The sequence below is a fragment of the Patiria miniata genome, unplaced genomic scaffold (genome assembly GCF_015706575.1).
Source record: "Patiria miniata isolate m_02_andy unplaced genomic scaffold, ASM1570657v1 HiC_scaffold_9, whole genome shotgun sequence".
Lineage (NCBI taxonomy): Eukaryota > Metazoa > Echinodermata > Asteroidea > Valvatida > Asterinidae > Patiria > Patiria miniata.
This window is the reverse complement of record NW_024037076.1, coordinates 4,646,101-4,666,194: the sequence shown is the minus strand read 5'-3', so window position 1 is coordinate 4,666,194 and position 20,094 is coordinate 4,646,101. Positions and strand designations below refer to the sequence as shown.

The 20,094-nt window shown below is 47.9% G+C and overlaps 5 protein-coding genes across 5 annotated transcripts; all 5 read left to right on the top strand.

Moving 5' to 3' along the window:
* Positions 1-6,443: 6,443 nt before the first annotated feature.
* Positions 6,444-6,968, top strand: LOC119720335. The gene has a single exon (XM_038189977.1). The coding sequence runs from the start codon at positions 6,444-6,446 to the stop codon at positions 6,966-6,968; it is 525 nt and encodes a 174-aa protein (XP_038045905.1).
* A 1,528-nt stretch (positions 6,969-8,496) lies between these two features.
* On the top strand, positions 8,497-9,021 carry LOC119720334. The gene has a single exon (XM_038189976.1). The coding sequence runs from the start codon at positions 8,497-8,499 to the stop codon at positions 9,019-9,021; it is 525 nt and encodes a 174-aa protein (XP_038045904.1).
* A 1,528-nt stretch (positions 9,022-10,549) lies between these two features.
* Positions 10,550-11,074, top strand: LOC119720333. The gene has a single exon (XM_038189975.1). The coding sequence runs from the start codon at positions 10,550-10,552 to the stop codon at positions 11,072-11,074; it is 525 nt and encodes a 174-aa protein (XP_038045903.1).
* A 1,528-nt stretch (positions 11,075-12,602) lies between these two features.
* On the top strand, positions 12,603-13,127 carry LOC119720332. Its single transcript, XM_038189974.1, has one exon. The coding sequence runs from the start codon at positions 12,603-12,605 to the stop codon at positions 13,125-13,127; it is 525 nt and encodes a 174-aa protein (XP_038045902.1).
* Positions 13,128-14,548: 1,421 nt separating this feature from the next.
* Positions 14,549-15,703, top strand: LOC119720331 (uncharacterized protein F54H12.2-like). The gene has a single exon (XM_038189973.1). It carries the CDS (start codon positions 14,549-14,551, stop codon positions 15,701-15,703), a length of 1,155 nt encoding a protein of 384 aa, XP_038045901.1.
* Positions 15,704-20,094: the final 4,391 nt, after the last annotated feature.

Here is a 20,094-nt window from a genome sequence, read left to right as displayed (position 1 = left end):
GTCCAGGGTTGAGTCTGCAAACCGATCTGGAGCAGTATCTCCAAGAATTGCCCGTAATTGGTTTTAATTCGAGCAAGTACGATATGAACGTGATAAAGAAACACCTGTACAAAGCGCTGCCAGAGACGGACGACGCTGTAGAGATGGTAATTAAGAGAGGCGGCTCGTATATGGCATTGAAGACGAACTATCTAAAATTTCTGGACATTTCAAACTATCTTGCTCCCGGGTATTCGTACGAAAAGTTCTTGAAAGCGTACAATTGCTCAATGGACAAGGGTTTTTTCCCGTACGAATACGTAACCAGTCTAGACAAATTAGATGACGCTGCACTCCCACCTCACGCTGCCTTTTACAGTGCTTTGAAGGGGACAAACATTTTGGAGAACGACTACAAATATTGCCAACAGATCTGGAGGGAACAAAATATGACATCTCTCAAAGATCTGCTGGTGTGGTACAACAATCTAGACGTGGTCCCTTTTCTAGAGGCAGTGGAAAAAATGTTCGCCTTCTACAAGGAGAGGCGCATGGACATGTTCAAATCCGCCATCTCTGTGCCGGGGCTATCGCTACAGTATCTGTTTCTCGGGCTTCCCGACGACGTCTGTTTCAGTCTAATCGACGAACCCAACCATGACCTCTACTACTCCCTGAAAAAAAACATCGTGGGCGGTCCATCGATCATCTTCCACCGCTACCACAAAAAAAAACAACTAACATCCGCGGAGGTACCAAGCCGTGTCAAAACATCGTGGGGTTTGACGCAAACGCGTTGTATCTGTGGTCCCTCATGCAGCCAATGCCGGTCGGTACTTTTATCAGGAGGAAGGAGGACCGTAATTTTGCCCCCTTTTCCAGCCACAAGTACGGGGCCATGGCTGGCGAGTGGTTAGCGTGGGTGGCCCATCGTGACGGTGTCTACATCCGTCACCAGTTTAACAACACGGAGAAGCGTGTGGGAGACTTTCAGATTCCGGTGGACGGTTACTGCAAAGACACAAACACCGTGTTTCAATTCCACGGGTGTTTTTGGCACGGTCACCGGTGTCATCTCAACCCCAAAGAATTCAACCCGGTAAAGAAAGTACCTAGAGCTTCCCTACTGCGCCAGACGGAGGAGATCTCTGCATACATCCGGGATGAGGGGTACAACCTGGTGGAGATGTGGGAGTGTCAGTGGGGACGCTTGTTGTCGACAAATCGAGGCGCCGCCGATTTCGTAAACTCCAAATGACTACCCTACCACCAAAAAACGCTAAATCAGCGTCGCATCCTAGATGAGGTGAAAAGTGGTGAACTTTTTGGATTGCTCGAATGCGACATCGAAGTACCGGAGGCTTCCAGGGATTATTTCGCTGAGATGCCTCCTATCTTCAAAAACACTGAAATCAGCCGCGACGATATTGGTGAGCACATGAGACAATATGCAGAAAGAGAGGGACTCATGAATGCACCGCGCCGCAGCCTCATCGGCAGCATGTTTGGTCGCCGCATCCTGTTGGCCACCCCACTAGTGCAATGGTACATGCAGCACGGTCTCCGAGTGACTCGCGTGTACCAGTTTGTTCAATACAGACCGTTAGCGTGTTTCCAGCCTTTTGGAGAGGCGGTCAGTAACGCGAGACGCGAAGGAGACGTTAATCCATCCCAAGCCATCATTGCCGACACTATGAAATTGCTGGGTAATTCGGCTTACAGGAAGACAGTGACGAACTTAGAAAAACATCTTACGGTCGAAGTATGCCACTCTAGCGAAAAAACTGCCGCGCTCATCAACGACCCTCACTTCCGGGCCCTGCACACCCTCGACGAAGAGCTCTACGAAGTGGAGATGAACAAACAGACCATCAAGCTCGGCCTTCCCTTGCAAATCGGCTTTTTCGTATATCAATATGCGAAGATGCGGATGCTGCAATTCTACTACGATTTTCTACTAAGATTTATTGACCCCTCTGATTTTCAACTGTACGTGAGGCGTACCGACGAGAAAAGCCGTCCTGGTTTCCGCGCGACGACACCCCAGCCAACCACGCTTTCGACAAGCGCACCCCCGGTCTCTTTAAGGTTGAGTGGGAGGGAGACGGTATCATGGCCCTGTGTAGCAAAACGTACTACTGCTTTGGGACAACGGACAAGGTGAGCTGCAAGGGACTCAATAAACGGACCAACAACATAACCAAAAGGCACTACCTCGATACGTTGGAAACGCAGAGAGCCGGAGGGGGTGTCAACCGCGGCTTCAGGATGCGGGACGACGGCATGTACACTTACCAGCAGGTCAAGACCGCGTTCACCTACCTATATCCCAAGAGGAAGGTGGCAGAAGACGGGATAACAACCACCTACTTAGATATATAATAAAAGAACCCTGGTGATGAAAAGGGTTTAAAACTACACCGCGTTACAAACTTGGCACCATTTGATCCGATGGACGCAAAACTGAAACATCCCTTTACTGGCGTAATCGCCGGTCCGACTGGCAGGGGGAAAACTCAGTTTGTAAAGCGCCTTATTCTCGCCGAAGGAAATGCCGTTATTGAACCGGCTCTCGATTGCATTACCTGGTGCTACGGAGAGTATCAAGATGCTTACGACCATCTGGCTAGTCTGGTCCCTCAGATACGATTTGTGGAGGGCTACCCCGATGATTTACTGCAGTCCCTGGACCGAAGTCAAAGAAACCTGGTTGTGATAGACGACCTCATGTCAGAAAGCGGCAACAATACGAAGGTGACTGAACTGTTTACCAAAGGGAGTCACCATAGAAATCTGTCGGTTGTTCTCATCCTACAAAACTTGTTTTACAAAGGTATAAAATACGCTGTTTAGAACGGACGGCATTCATTTGAAGATGTCGAGGCGCGTGCATCACCACGCTCCCTACCTGCACGTGCTGGCCAAGGGAAGCGACAAACAACGCCAAGGTGTGATCCAAGGAGCCAACAAGGAATTGATACATTGTTTGTGCGAGTGCGCCCTCAACGTCCTTAACGGCAACATTCACCTCGAACCGTTTGAAAGGAAGCGATTAACGAGGTTTAAACGTCACATGCGAACTCTCAGTAATAGAAAAGTTGGGATTCAAAAGAAAAAGAAAGTTTTACGTCAGAAGGGAGGATTTCTCGGTGCTCTACTCACGCCTATATTGAGCACTCTCGGCGGGTTATTGTTTAAGTGAGTCGTCATGGATCACACCAAGAAAATGGTTCTGGTACCCCAAGAGACTTTCACCAAACTGCAGTCGACCAGACGATTGGAACAAACACCCACCACGCGCGAGGTACACGGTTTGGATGCTGAGATGAGAGGGCTTCTGGAACGACAAAATCTTGCAGACGGCGACAAAATCAAGTTGTACCACCAGACGTTGCAGCGCTACATTAACCTGAACAAACAGAGAATGGCACCGCTGACCATGACTTTGGAAACCAAAACAGAAGACGTTTCGTCACCCCAAGTAGGCTCGATGACACCGAGTCCGCCAAAATTAAAGAAAGAACCAGGCTTTGAGAACTCCTCTAAAGTAAAACTCCACTTTACGGGAGAACCTGAAGAGGAAGAGGGAGAACCTTACCACCTGCCTCTATTATTTGGTGAAGCGCCTCATTTAAAAGCTACACCAAAAGCGAAAAAAAAGAAATCGCCGCCTTCAAAGCCCAAATGGACTCCCTATTAATACTTACTCTCCGTCCCAACTTCATCATTTGAGACTTGCCCATCATGGAGTGTTGTCCACCACAACCGAGTTGCGGATTTAAACAACTTGCCCGAAAAATTCGCTGCTGGTGCATATGTTGCCAAAGTAGCGTCGTCATTCAAGACACAGATTTCAGCGATGGCACGCAACGAGGCGTACCTGAAACGCGTGTACTACGACCCCAAAAATCCAGCCGGTTTTGGAGGTGTGGAGGCTGACTACCGTGCTGCCCAAAACGACAGCGTCGACATCAGCCGGAAGCAGATCAAAGCCTGGTTAAGTGAGCAACCCACTTACACGCTCCATAAACCAGTACGCAGACACTTTCAACGCAACAGGGTACTCGTGGGTGGAATCGACCATCAGTGGCAGGCGGATCTTGCGGACGTTATTTCACTCAAACGGTTTAACAAAAACTACAAATATCTGCTGACATGTATCGACATAATGTCGAAATATGCCTGGACAATTCCCCTCAAAGATAAAACCGGCGTGTCACTCATTGATGGTTTTAAAAGAATATTGCAAAGTGGGCGTAAGCCTAACATCCTCCAGACCGATAAAGGCACCGAGTTTACCAATCGACAGTTTCAGTCATTTCTCAAGAACAATAAAATCCGTTTCTTCACTACTCAGAATGAAACCAAGGCCAGCGTGGTGGAGAGATTTAACAGGACGCTAAAGACAAAAATGTACAAGTATTTCACGGCGAGCAACACCCACACATACCTCGAGACCTTGCCGAAACTGATGTCTGCGTACAATCGCGCTTACCACAGAAGCATCGGGACATCCCCGGCGTCTGTAAACAGCGAAAATGCCGAAGAGATTTGGAGAAACCTGTACAGCGTCGACGGTCATGCTGTCAAACCCATTACTTTTCGATTCAACGTGGAAGACACGGTCCGCATTAGCATGACGACCAGACCGTTTAGGAAAGGTTATCTCCCAGGCTGGACCACCGAACTGTTTACGGTCAGCGCTCGTATCCCGCGCCATCCTCCCGTGTACAGGTTGAAAGATTATAATGGCGACGAGGTGGACGGTACATTCTATCAGCATGAGCTCCAACGAGTGGTTCAGTTAAGTGATTTGTACCAAGTGGAGAAGGTGCTAAGGACGCGGACACACCGAAGAAAAAGGGAGTATTTTGTCAAGTGGCTGGGGTATCAGGACAAGTTTAACAGTTGGACAACGAGTCTGCGCAGGTTATAAAAACTTTAAGACCGCGAGATTTTGCCCACACGGTACGGCTAAGCTTCATCATGGCGGACTCATTCTACGTCACGCTCCCTAGCAACAGTTCTATGGCGACGCACCCCAACAACACCTTGAGTCATTTTTTCGTGAATTTACCCACACCCCTATCCTTCGAAGGAGATTGGGAAGTGGCCCTGGCTGAAGTGACTTACCCTCATCGCTGGTTGAACGTCACCGAAGGTAACCTGTTGGCGTGCTCGGCCGGAGACACAGATTCCATATTTCACTTTCACCACGTACCGGAGGGGTATTATCCGACACCGGTGGAACTATTCAGGAATTTCGAACCCCCCATCCAGCACGGTGGACTAGTCCGACTCATGTACAACAGATATATTCAAAAAGTCATCATAAAGACGGACGCGGTGGTTAAATTGCTGGGTCGTCTTGCAAAACTGCTTGGCTTTGACAACGGTGCGACTGTGACGGGGATTGGAAAGAGTACGAGAGTAGTGGATCTGAAACCATTCTACGCGTTATTCATCTACTCCAATATTGTCGAGTACCACGGGGGAGACACGCGGGCGCCCTTATTACGCATCGTGAATGTGGACGGCGAGTACGGCGAAACAGTTACAAAAAGCTATGACGGTCCTCATTACATGCCCCTACAGCACAAGTTGATAGACACGATCGAAATAGATATAAGGGACGACACAGGCCTGCCCATTCCATTTGTGAGCGGGAGAGTCATCATGAAACTTCACTTTAGAAAGAAGCGCTCGTCTTACTTCAACTAGCCATCATGAGGGGTCATTACCTACCCAGTAGCAAACACTATGAAGATTATTACGTCGGACAAGTGGGGCGCAGTCATCCCGTGTTCACTGGCCCGAGAAGTCAGAGGGGATACGGACTTGGAGGAATTTTAGGTGGCCTTTTCCGCTCGGCCATGCCACTGATCAAACAGGGAGCTAAAACGTTGGGTCGTGAGGCTCTTCGTACCGGCGTAGGGATCGCGCAAGATGCGATGGAGGGAAAGAGTATCAAATCATCTGCCAAAAACTGACTTTGGCACGCCGGACGCAATCTGGCCGACACGGCTCTTCGCGGTGTCAATGCCCGACTTTCACAAGGCCAACGGCGAGGTATAAAAAGGAAAGCGAGCGGCAGACGCGCCACTTCTTCATCCAGCAGGAGAGTGAAAAGATCGCAAGACATTTTCGATTAGTGATTTCCATCGGGCTATTCGCTTTCCAATCATGTCGCTGTTACACAATAATTCGTGCGAATGCACAAAATCCGAGCTTGACATTTTTTCTGTCCCACCTACTCAAACGAGTATAGAACGGGGTCAGTGGGAGGAATTTCATCCCACTACCATTTCTGATGGAGGACCCATAGAGTTTTTCGTACCGGGATCCGGTGAAGAATACATGGATCTCAACCAAACCCAGCTACACGTCAAAGCGAAAGTCACCAAAGCGGACGGCTCCAACCTGGCAGCGTGGTGGAGAGATTTAACAGGACGCTAAAGACAAAAATGTACAAGTATTTCACGGCGAGCAACACCCACACATACCTCGAGACCTTGCCGAAACTGATGTCTGCGTACAATCGCGCTTACCACAGAAGCATCGGGACATCCCCGGCGTCTGTAAACAGCGAAAATGCCGAAGAGATTTGGAGAAACCTGTACAGCGTCGACGGTCATGCTGTCAAACCCATTACTTTTCGATTCAACGTGGAAGACACGGTCCGCATTAGCATGACGACCAGACCGTTTAGGAAAGGTTATCTCCCAGGCTGGACCACCGAACTGTTTACGGTCAGCGCTCGTATCCCGCGCCATCCTCCCGTGTACAGGTTGAAAGATTATAATGGCGACGAGGTGGACGGTACATTCTATCAGCATGAGCTCCAACGAGTGGTTCAGTTAAGTGATTTGTACCAAGTGGAGAAGGTGCTAAGGACGCGGACACACCGAAGAAAAAGGGAGTATTTTGTCAAGTGGCTGGGGTATCAGGACAAGTTTAACAGTTGGACAACGAGTCTGCGCAGGTTATAAAAACTTTAAGACCGCGAGATTTTGCCCACACGGTACGGCTAAGCTTCATCATGGCGGACTCATTCTACGTCACGCTCCCTAGCAACAGTTCTATGGCGACGCACCCCAACAACACCTTGAGTCATTTTTTCGTGAATTTACCCACACCCCTATCCTTCGAAGGAGATTGGGAAGTGGCCCTGGCTGAAGTGACTTACCCTCATCGCTGGTTGAACGTCACCGAAGGTAACCTGTTGGCGTGCTCGGCCGGAGACACAGATTCCATATTTCACTTTCACCACGTACCGGAGGGGTATTATCCGACACCGGTGGAACTATTCAGGAATTTCGAACCCCCCATCCAGCACGGTGGACTAGTCCGACTCATGTACAACAGATATATTCAAAAAGTCATCATAAAGACGGACGCGGTGGTTAAATTGCTGGGTCGTCTTGCAAAACTGCTTGGCTTTGACAACGGTGCGACTGTGACGGGGATTGGAAAGAGTACGAGAGTAGTGGATCTGAAACCATTCTACGCGTTATTCATCTACTCCAATATTGTCGAGTACCACGGGGGAGACACGCGGGCGCCCTTATTACGCATCGTGAATGTGGACGGCGAGTACGGCGAAACAGTTACAAAAAGCTATGACGGTCCTCATTACATGCCCCTACAGCACAAGTTGATAGACACGATCGAAATAGATATAAGGGACGACACAGGCCTGCCCATTCCATTTGTGAGCGGGAGAGTCATCATGAAACTTCACTTTAGAAAGAAGCGCTCGTCTTACTTCAACTAGCCATCATGAGGGGTCATTACCTACCCAGTAGCAAACACTATGAAGATTATTACGTCGGACAAGTGGGGCGCAGTCATCCCGTGTTCACTGGCCCGAGAAGTCAGAGGGGATACGGACTTGGAGGAATTTTAGGTGGCCTTTTCCGCTCGGCCATGCCACTGATCAAACAGGGAGCTAAAACGTTGGGTCGTGAGGCTCTTCGTACCGGCGTAGGGATCGCGCAAGATGCGATGGAGGGAAAGAGTATCAAATCATCTGCCAAAAACTGACTTTGGCACGCCGGACGCAATCTGGCCGACACGGCTCTTCGCGGTGTCAATGCCCGACTTTCACAAGGCCAACGGCGAGGTATAAAAAGGAAAGCGAGCGGCAGACGCGCCACTTCTTCATCCAGCAGGAGAGTGAAAAGATCGCAAGACATTTTCGATTAGTGATTTCCATCGGGCTATTCGCTTTCCAATCATGTCGCTGTTACACAATAATTCGTGCGAATGCACAAAATCCGAGCTTGACATTTTTTCTGTCCCACCTACTCAAACGAGTATAGAACGGGGTCAGTGGGAGGAATTTCATCCCACTACCATTTCTGATGGAGGACCCATAGAGTTTTTCGTACCGGGATCCGGTGAAGAATACATGGATCTCAACCAAACCCAGCTACACGTCAAAGCGAAAGTCACCAAAGCGGACGGCTCCAACCTGGCAGCGTGGTGGAGAGATTTAACAGGACGCTAAAGACAAAAATGTACAAGTATTTCACGGCGAGCAACACCCACACATACCTCGAGACCTTGCCGAAACTGATGTCTGCGTACAATCGCGCTTACCACAGAAGCATCGGGACATCCCCGGCGTCTGTAAACAGCGAAAATGCCGAAGAGATTTGGAGAAACCTGTACAGCGTCGACGGTCATGCTGTCAAACCCATTACTTTTCGATTCAACGTGGAAGACACGGTCCGCATTAGCATGACGACCAGACCGTTTAGGAAAGGTTATCTCCCAGGCTGGACCACCGAACTGTTTACGGTCAGCGCTCGTATCCCGCGCCATCCTCCCGTGTACAGGTTGAAAGATTATAATGGCGACGAGGTGGACGGTACATTCTATCAGCATGAGCTCCAACGAGTGGTTCAGTTAAGTGATTTGTACCAAGTGGAGAAGGTGCTAAGGACGCGGACACACCGAAGAAAAAGGGAGTATTTTGTCAAGTGGCTGGGGTATCAGGACAAGTTTAACAGTTGGACAACGAGTCTGCGCAGGTTATAAAAACTTTAAGACCGCGAGATTTTGCCCACACGGTACGGCTAAGCTTCATCATGGCGGACTCATTCTACGTCACGCTCCCTAGCAACAGTTCTATGGCGACGCACCCCAACAACACCTTGAGTCATTTTTTCGTGAATTTACCCACACCCCTATCCTTCGAAGGAGATTGGGAAGTGGCCCTGGCTGAAGTGACTTACCCTCATCGCTGGTTGAACGTCACCGAAGGTAACCTGTTGGCGTGCTCGGCCGGAGACACAGATTCCATATTTCACTTTCACCACGTACCGGAGGGGTATTATCCGACACCGGTGGAACTATTCAGGAATTTCGAACCCCCCATCCAGCACGGTGGACTAGTCCGACTCATGTACAACAGATATATTCAAAAAGTCATCATAAAGACGGACGCGGTGGTTAAATTGCTGGGTCGTCTTGCAAAACTGCTTGGCTTTGACAACGGTGCGACTGTGACGGGGATTGGAAAGAGTACGAGAGTAGTGGATCTGAAACCATTCTACGCGTTATTCATCTACTCCAATATTGTCGAGTACCACGGGGGAGACACGCGGGCGCCCTTATTACGCATCGTGAATGTGGACGGCGAGTACGGCGAAACAGTTACAAAAAGCTATGACGGTCCTCATTACATGCCCCTACAGCACAAGTTGATAGACACGATCGAAATAGATATAAGGGACGACACAGGCCTGCCCATTCCATTTGTGAGCGGGAGAGTCATCATGAAACTTCACTTTAGAAAGAAGCGCTCGTCTTACTTCAACTAGCCATCATGAGGGGTCATTACCTACCCAGTAGCAAACACTATGAAGATTATTACGTCGGACAAGTGGGGCGCAGTCATCCCGTGTTCACTGGCCCGAGAAGTCAGAGGGGATACGGACTTGGAGGAATTTTAGGTGGCCTTTTCCGCTCGGCCATGCCACTGATCAAACAGGGAGCTAAAACGTTGGGTCGTGAGGCTCTTCGTACCGGCGTAGGGATCGCGCAAGATGCGATGGAGGGAAAGAGTATCAAATCATCTGCCAAAAACTGACTTTGGCACGCCGGACGCAATCTGGCCGACACGGCTCTTCGCGGTGTCAATGCCCGACTTTCACAAGGCCAACGGCGAGGTATAAAAAGGAAAGCGAGCGGCAGACGCGCCACTTCTTCATCCAGCAGGAGAGTGAAAAGATCGCAAGACATTTTCGATTAGTGATTTCCATCGGGCTATTCGCTTTCCAATCATGTCGCTGTTACACAATAATTCGTGCGAATGCACAAAATCCGAGCTTGACATTTTTTCTGTCCCACCTACTCAAACGAGTATAGAACGGGGTCAGTGGGAGGAATTTCATCCCACTACCATTTCTGATGGAGGACCCATAGAGTTTTTCGTACCGGGATCCGGTGAAGAATACATGGATCTCAACCAAACCCAGCTACACGTCAAAGCGAAAGTCACCAAAGCGGACGGCTCCAACCTGGCAGCGTGGTGGAGAGATTTAACAGGACGCTAAAGACAAAAATGTACAAGTATTTCACGGCGAGCAACACCCACACATACCTCGAGACCTTGCCGAAACTGATGTCTGCGTACAATCGCGCTTACCACAGAAGCATCGGGACATCCCCGGCGTCTGTAAACAGCGAAAATGCCGAAGAGATTTGGAGAAACCTGTACAGCGTCGACGGTCATGCTGTCAAACCCATTACTTTTCGATTCAACGTGGAAGACACGGTCCGCATTAGCATGACGACCAGACCGTTTAGGAAAGGTTATCTCCCAGGCTGGACCACCGAACTGTTTACGGTCAGCGCTCGTATCCCGCGCCATCCTCCCGTGTACAGGTTGAAAGATTATAATGGCGACGAGGTGGACGGTACATTCTATCAGCATGAGCTCCAACGAGTGGTTCAGTTAAGTGATTTGTACCAAGTGGAGAAGGTGCTAAGGACGCGGACACACCGAAGAAAAAGGGAGTATTTTGTCAAGTGGCTGGGGTATCAGGACAAGTTTAACAGTTGGACAACGAGTCTGCGCAGGTTATAAAAACTTTAAGACCGCGAGATTTTGCCCACACGGTACGGCTAAGCTTCATCATGGCGGACTCATTCTACGTCACGCTCCCTAGCAACAGTTCTATGGCGACGCACCCCAACAACACCTTGAGTCATTTTTTCGTGAATTTACCCACACCCCTATCCTTCGAAGGAGATTGGGAAGTGGCCCTGGCTGAAGTGACTTACCCTCATCGCTGGTTGAACGTCACCGAAGGTAACCTGTTGGCGTGCTCGGCCGGAGACACAGATTCCATATTTCACTTTCACCACGTACCGGAGGGGTATTATCCGACACCGGTGGAACTATTCAGGAATTTCGAACCCCCCATCCAGCACGGTGGACTAGTCCGACTCATGTACAACAGATATATTCAAAAAGTCATCATAAAGACGGACGCGGTGGTTAAATTGCTGGGTCGTCTTGCAAAACTGCTTGGCTTTGACAACGGTGCGACTGTGACGGGGATTGGAAAGAGTACGAGAGTAGTGGATCTGAAACCATTCTACGCGTTATTCATCTACTCCAATATTGTCGAGTACCACGGGGGAGACACGCGGGCGCCCTTATTACGCATCGTGAATGTGGACGGCGAGTACGGCGAAACAGTTACAAAAAGCTATGACGGTCCTCATTACATGCCCCTACAGCACAAGTTGATAGACACGATCGAAATAGATATAAGGGACGACACAGGCCTGCCCATTCCATTTGTGAGCGGGAGAGTCATCATGAAACTTCACTTTAGAAAGAAGCGCTCGTCTTACTTCAACTAGCCATCATGAGGGGTCATTACCTACCCAGTAGCAAACACTATGAAGATTATTACGTCGGACAAGTGGGGCGCAGTCATCCCGTGTTCACTGGCCCGAGAAGTCAGAGGGGATACGGACTTGGAGGAATTTTAGGTGGCCTTTTCCGCTCGGCCATGCCACTGATCAAACAGGGAGCTAAAACGTTGGGTCGTGAGGCTCTTCGTACCGGCGTAGGGATCGCGCAAGATGCGATGGAGGGAAAGAGTATCAAATCATCTGCCAAAAACTGACTTTGGCACGCCGGACGCAATCTGGCCGACACGGCTCTTCGCGGTGTCAATGCCCGACTTTCACAAGGCCAACGGCGAGGTATAAAAAGGAAAGCGAGCGGCAGACGCGCCACTTCTTCATCCAGCAGGAGAGTGAAAAGATCGCAAGACATTTTCGATTAGTGATTTCCATCGGGCTATTCGCTTTCCAATCATGTCGCTGTTACACAATAATTCGTGCGAATGCACAAAATCCGAGCTTGACATTTTTTCTGTCCCACCTACTCAAACGAGTATAGAACGGGGTCAGTGGGAGGAATTTCATCCCACTACCATTTCTGATGGAGGACCCATAGAGTTTTTCGTACCGGGATCCGGTGAAGAATACATGGATCTCAACCAAACCCAGCTACACGTCAAAGCGAAAGTCACCAAAGCGGACGGCTCCAACCTGGCAGCGTGGTGGAGAGATTTAACAGGACGCTAAAGACAAAAATGTACAAGTATTTCACGGCGAGCAACACCCACACATACCTCGAGACCTTGCCGAAACTGATGTCTGCGTACAATCGCGCTTACCACAGAAGCATCGGGACATCCCCGGCGTCTGTAAACAGCGAAAATGCCGAAGAGATTTGGAGAAACCTGTACAGCGTCGACGGTCATGCTGTCAAACCCATTACTTTTCGATTCAACGTGGAAGACACGGTCCGCATTAGCATGACGACCAGACCGTTTAGGAAAGGTTATCTCCCAGGCTGGACCACCGAACTGTTTACGGTCAGCGCTCGTATCCCGCGCCATCCTCCCGTGTACAGGTTGAAAGATTATAATGGCGACGAGGTGGACGGTACATTCTATCAGCATGAGCTCCAACGAGTGGTTCAGTTAAGTGATTTGTACCAAGTGGAGAAGGTGCTAAGGACGCGGACACACCGAAGAAAAAGGGAGTATTTTGTCAAGTGGCTGGGGTATCAGGACAAGTTTAACAGTTGGACAACGAGTCTGCGCAGGTTATAAAAACTTTAAGACCGCGAGATTTTGCCCACACGGTACGGCTAAGCTTCATCATGGCGGACTCATTCTACGTCACGCTCCCTAGCAACAGTTCTATGGCGACGCACCCCAACAACACCTTGAGTCATTTTTTCGTGAATTTACCCACACCCCTATCCTTCGAAGGAGATTGGGAAGTGGCCCTGGCTGAAGTGACTTACCCTCATCGCTGGTTGAACGTCACCGAAGGTAACCTGTTGGCGTGCTCGGCCGGAGACACAGATTCCATATTTCACTTTCACCACGTACCGGAGGGGTATTATCCGACACCGGTGGAACTATTCAGGAATTTCGAACCCCCCATCCAGCACGGTGGACTAGTCCGACTCATGTACAACAGATATATTCAAAAAGTCATCATAAAGACGGACGCGGTGGTTAAATTGCTGGGTCGTCTTGCAAAACTGCTTGGCTTTGACAACGGTGCGACTGTGACGGGGATTGGAAAGAGTACGAGAGTAGTGGATCTGAAACCATTCTACGCGTTATTCATCTACTCCAATATTGTCGAGTACCACGGGGGAGACACGCGGGCGCCCTTATTACGCATCGTGAATGTGGACGGCGAGTACGGCGAAACAGTTACAAAAAGCTATGACGGTCCTCATTACATGCCCCTACAGCACAAGTTGATAGACACGATCGAAATAGATATAAGGGACGACACAGGCCTGCCCATTCCATTTGTGAGCGGGAGAGTCATCATGAAACTTCACTTTAGAAAGAAGCGCTCGTCTTACTTCAACTAGCCATCATGAGGGGTCATTACCTACCCAGTAGCAAACACTATGAAGATTATTACGTCGGACAAGTGGGGCGCAGTCATCCCGTGTTCACTGGCCCGAGAAGTCAGAGGGGATACGGACTTGGAGGAATTTTAGGTGGCCTTTTCCGCTCGGCCATGCCACTGATCAAACAGGGAGCTAAAACGTTGGGTCGTGAGGCTCTTCGTACCGGCGTAGGGATCGCGCAAGATGCGATGGAGGGAAAGAGTATCAAATCATCTGCCAAAAACTGACTTTGGCACGCCGGACGCAATCTGGCCGACACGGCTCTTCGCGGTGTCAATGCCCGACTTTCACAAGGCCAACGGCGAGGTATAAAAAGGAAAGCGAGCGGCAGACGCGCCACTTCTTCATCCAGCAGGAGAGTGAAAAGATCGCAAGACATTTTCGATTAGTGATTTCCATCGGGCTATTCGCTTTCCAATCATGTCGCTGTTACACAATAATTCGTGCGAATGCACAAAATCCGAGCTTGACATTTTTTCTGTCCCACCTACTCAAACGAGTATAGAACGGGGTCAGTGGGAGGAATTTCATCCCACTACCATTTCTGATGGAGGACCCATAGAGTTTTTCGTACCGGGATCCGGTGAAGAATACATGGATCTCAACCAAACCCAGCTACACGTCAAAGCGAAAGTCACCAAAGCGGACGGCTCCAACCTGGCAGAGGCCGACCACATGGGTCCCGTCAATTTATTTCTACAGTCCCTATTCAGCCAGATTGACGTGAGTCTGAACGATCGTCTGATCTCCCCCTCCACCCCCACCTACCCATACCGCGCCATACTCGAAACACTGCTCAGCTACGGCAGCGATGCTCAAATCTCTCAGCTGACTGCCGCTTTGTTTTACAAAGATACCGCCGGCAAAATGGACAGTGCGGACCCGACGGCGGCAGACGATGCTGCCAACCATGGGTTAAAGAAGCGATACAAGTTTACAAAGGGCAGCAGCGAGGTGGACATGATCGGCCCGATTCACAGCGACATTTTCTTCCAAGACAAACACATGCTCAACGGTGTCGATTTGAAACTGAAACTCATCCGCAGCAGCAACGCGTTCTGTCTCATGACAGCCGGGGCCAACCCCGCCTACAAAGTGGTCATCCTAAACGCGTCCGTGTTTGTCAGGAAAGTCAAAGTCAGTTCGGCCGTTATGCTGGGACACATGAAAGCTTTGGAAAAAGGCACAGCCAAATACCCCATCAAACGCAATCTGTGCAAAATGGTGTCCGTGCCCCGCGGTAACCTGACCCTCACGCAGGACCACGTGTTTCTGGGACAACTTCCGAACCGCATCATGGTGGGATGCGTGACCAACGAGGCGTTTAACGGTCGGTATGGAAAGAACCCCTTCAATTTCCAGCACATGGACATCAATTTTTTGACCGTGCACGTGGACGGGGAACAAATACCTTATTCCCCACTGAAACCAAAATTTAAAGCACCGGGCAAAAATTTCATCAGAGCCTACCAGACCCTGTTCTCAGGTACAGATAAAATGTACCAAGACGAGGGCATCACCATCACTCGTGACGACTATCCCGCGGGGTACACACTGTTTGCGTTTGATCTGAGCCCCGACCTGTCCGTTGCAGGACATTTCAATCTCGTGAGGCGTGGCAACCTGAGACTGGACGTCCACTTTGCCAATCCGCTAGAGGCAACCATCAACGTCATCATCTACGCCGAGTTCAACAACATCATAGAAATTGACCAGGCTCGCAACGTCATCTTTGACTACAGCAGTTAAATTACGTCGTCACCATGGACAGTTGTCAAATCAGCAGCATTTTGAAAAATGATCGTTTTACCAAGCATTACTTCAGAGGAGTTTTTGCCTGCGATCAACTGCCCAAGCACTACGTGCCCCGACCAAGCGCACTTATTTTCAATACGGACCCATCCACAAAGCCCGGTCAGCACTGGGTGGCCATTTACATCACACGGGATGGGGAGGGAGAGTATTTCGATTCCTACGGACAACCGGTCAAGCTACTCCAAGTCAAGAAATTCCTCAAGAAAAATGTGACTTGTACCCGCTACAACCACCGACCCCTGCAGGGACCACTGTCAGCCGTGTGTGGACAATATTCTATTTTTTTTCTGTTACAGCGTTGCCGAGGTTTGACTTTGCACAAAATTGCGCATTTGTTTTCTTCGGATAAGAGTGATAACGATGTACTTGTTAATGATTTTATATGGAAACATTTTCCCCGCTTTAAAACATCGGTTTACGACGAACAGTTTCTTCAACGTCTGATTGCCAGGGCTTTGGTCAACAGTTTGACGTAACATTATTTAAAATTTATAGGAGATGTTTACAGCTGTTTATCGGTGTAGTTTGCCGCTAGATATTTGTGGTGGTGGATTTGGTTTGACTTGTATGCATTTTAGTAATTACCCGTTTCCACTGTTTTTGCTGTGTATCCGTACAACGTTGTGTTAAAATAAAATACTGCTCAACTGTATATTGCCCGTTGACCACTTAAGGAATGTTCTGGTGAGTTCCGGTTGGTTTTAGGCACCCCGTGTCGTACCTTTATTTTTCTGGGTCTGTAATGCCTCCCAAATTAGCCCCTCCCCCTTAAACCGTTCCAATCTCTGCCTCAACGGGTGGACCCCAAATACCGCCTCAGCTGGGGTCCTACCCGCCTCGATGCCTCACGCGTCTCAGGCCTCCCACGCCTCACGCGACCTCAGGCCTCCCACACAAATGTGGCCTCAACGGGGGTCGAAATGCTCCACATATACTACTGGCAGGGGATATAGGATCGGAGTAGGGGTTGGGTTGGGGATGTGTAGGGATATGGGTTGTTGTAGGGGTTGGATAAGGGGAGGGGGCAGTATATAGGGATCAGAGTAGGGGTTGCATGGGGTCAGGTGGGGATGTATGGGTGGGGGAATGGGGTGGGCGGGATATTGGAATTCGAGTAAGGGTTAGGGTGGGGATGTGTAGGGTGGGTAAGGACAGATAGGGGAAGATCATGAAGATAGGGTAGGAGGGTGTAGGGGGTTGGGGTAGGGGAGGGTACGGGTCGGGGGAGGGGGAAGGAGATAGGGATTGGAGTTTGGGTGGGGTTCGGATGTGTAGGTGATAGGGTGGGGATGATTAGGGGAGGATGGAATGGGTGTGGGTAGGGGGTTGGGTGGGAGAGGGGGCGGGTTGGGGATGGAGTAAGGTTTGGGGATGGGGTAAGGTTTGGGGGAGGTGGTGATGGTGCTGTGTCTAGTTTACATGTACAGTCGACTCTCGTTAGTACAAACTCTGTCAATACAAAATTCTGGTTATAACAACATAAAGCCTTTGTCCCGACTGTGCATTTATGTGCACAATGAATGGGACTGATGTTCCTCTTAATACAAAATTCTGATATTACAAACAATTTTGCTTGGTCCGAAAGAGTTTGTATTAACGAGACTCGACTGTATACCCATTCTTGTTCTGCATTTGTGGCGACTACACAAGAGTATTCCCATGGTAATACAAGTATGGGGAGCAGAAGACACTGTTGGGGCTGCAAAAATCCATAACTGGGTCCTAATTACCCTAAGAATGGAAAAATCCCCCATAATACAGTGACGGCTAACCTATATACACATGTATTTATTAGATAATCTGTTGACTTTTTATGTTGACATTTAAAAATCAAGGCACATCAACAAGAATCCTGATCCCCTTCCATCATGCCCATCCCCAACCCTACCTTCAGCCTCCCTTCCTGCCTTGGACAGCGAGCCATGGCGGCTTCGCCGTTCTAGTTCTTTTGGGGGAATTTTTTATTTTTTTTTTGGGAATTTTTTTGGGGGGGGGATTTTTTTTTTTTTTTGGAAATGTTAAAAAAGTTTTTTTTAACACATTTACGAAACGAAGGTTTAGTACACGGCATTGCCGTACTTCATGTCCATAATGTACAAGAACGATTTCAGGCCATAGCGAAGTGCCGTTTTTTGGTCCATGGTTTCAAAAAGACCGCGCCGCGCAGTCTATTTTTAGTAACTTTTGGAAATGTTTTGAAAAAAACTTTAAAAATAAAACCAAACTTTCAACAACAAAAAAACACTTTCAAAAAAAAACAAACCAACTTTCCAAAAAAAAAAACCCCAACTTTTTCCAAAACAAAAAATGTTGGCAAATACGGGCTTTCGTACTAATGAAACGATGGTGACTTTGCAAACTTAATGAAATTTAAGCAAACGCCGTGAAATTTAATTGCCTTTTTGATGAATTTAAATGCTTGAAATAAACACGAATATTAAAAGCTAATGAAATCCTGTTTTGTCTCTTTGTTAGATAGTGGTTGTGTTCTTTTAAATTGTCTCATTCTTATCGAGCCCTGACCAGTTGGCGCAAGTCAGATTTCACCCGACCTCTTTAATTGTCTCCTGTGCAGTCATGCATGAAAACTAATCCAGTAAAAATGACACCAAAAGAAGCAAGAAGAGTTACTCTAAAAGTACATATGAAAATATCTTTTGCTACAGAATAAATCTATGGCCAATTATAAAAGTTAATAGTTTTTTTACTTGCACTGTATATTAAGAGTGTATATGCTTGCACTATTACCCAAAAAGCAGTATTCCTGCCACTCCGGTGTCAAGGTTGGACAAACTTGATCTTATTTTATCTCATTGTATATTCACTCTTTCATCTTTTGAAACGCACAAAATTTCTTTTCTACATGTACTTCTTTGACAAAATATGCTCGTGAACCCGAAGTGACTTCTATGGAAATTGATACAGGCTAGTAGGCATCAAAAGGATATGGACAATTGTGAATTGCAAACTGCCCTATATTAACAAAGTTCAGGCAGGTCCTCCAAAGGTTTGTACGGTCACCAATTTGCACAGTAGGCTTGTGTGATATAGGCGTAGACTCGTTTGAACAGGCTGTTGGTACATGTAGGTATTGCACGCATCATCGGATCACCCACATATTAAGCATAGTTGTCGGTAGGAGTTTGGTGGAATACAGCTCCCTCCCAGAGTTTGGGATACTGGGGTTCTTTGGAGAGCGCAATGGGCGCTCCGACTATTTGCACGTTTGTTCTCATCGCCTTGTTGTGTCTGGGGAAATTCTCGTTGCAAGAAGGTAGGCATTTCATAGTCTAATGTTTGAAAATAGAAGTATCGAAATAATGTACTGCACAAGTTAAAGGCATATGGGATCATCTGCATTTACCCAAAAAGAAACCTAGGATTTATAATAAAATATGCTTAGTCGGATTAGAGATCTAATGTAACTGAAAACCCCGTAAAATTATTCTGTCTGGCTTGCTGTCATTATAATTCAGGAGAAATCAAGAAATATAGGTTATTTTCCGCGATCAGTCAGTTTCATGACTGATTTTTGGAAATAAAGACTTCTATAGACGAAATCGTGTTTCGTGATCAAAACATGCATGGTTTTTGTTTTTCACTTTTCTGGAAAAGTGTATTATTCATGAGTTGAATGTTTGACAGGTTAAATTTTAACATTCTTCTTTTGATTTGAATAGTTATTATTTAAAACGAACAAAATGCACGAACAGCAATGTTCCTTGTAACCATCTCGCAAGTCTATCTTGTAGAGATCTAATAACGAGTCTTGAGGAACGGAACGAGAACACGACGCAAAAGTCTCCCAAATAAGTCGACGATGGCAAGAGGAAAGTTGGTTAAGAATATGAGATTGAAGGTGTTTTATTCTTCAAACTGTGCCTCGTGTAAAGCTTTACAGTCAAACAGGGAGTCAATGAGGAAAATAATCCTGTTTGCAAAAGTATTTCACCGCAGCAAAACACTTCATTGAAATAAGTCTTTTCTTCACACAAAATACTTGATATAAGATCAGATCATCGGGCACTGGTCTAAAAATCAGACTCAAACCACTAATGGTTTTTTCAACTAAATTTCCGTGTTTATAAGCCCTTAACTTCATCTATCTGCATTATAAAACTGACTCACAGGGAGTTGCATCACCCATGAATTACTATTGACCAGTCAAAACATTATACATGTACATGTAAAACATTGACTTGTGTCTATTTCTTTAAAAAGTTTACCCTTTGTTTAAAAAAAAGAGAAAATCCCTCCAAAAACAAATCAGCCTCATATTAAAGTGCATTAACCTCAGCCCCCGTTTTTCAGAGAACATGAAAAGT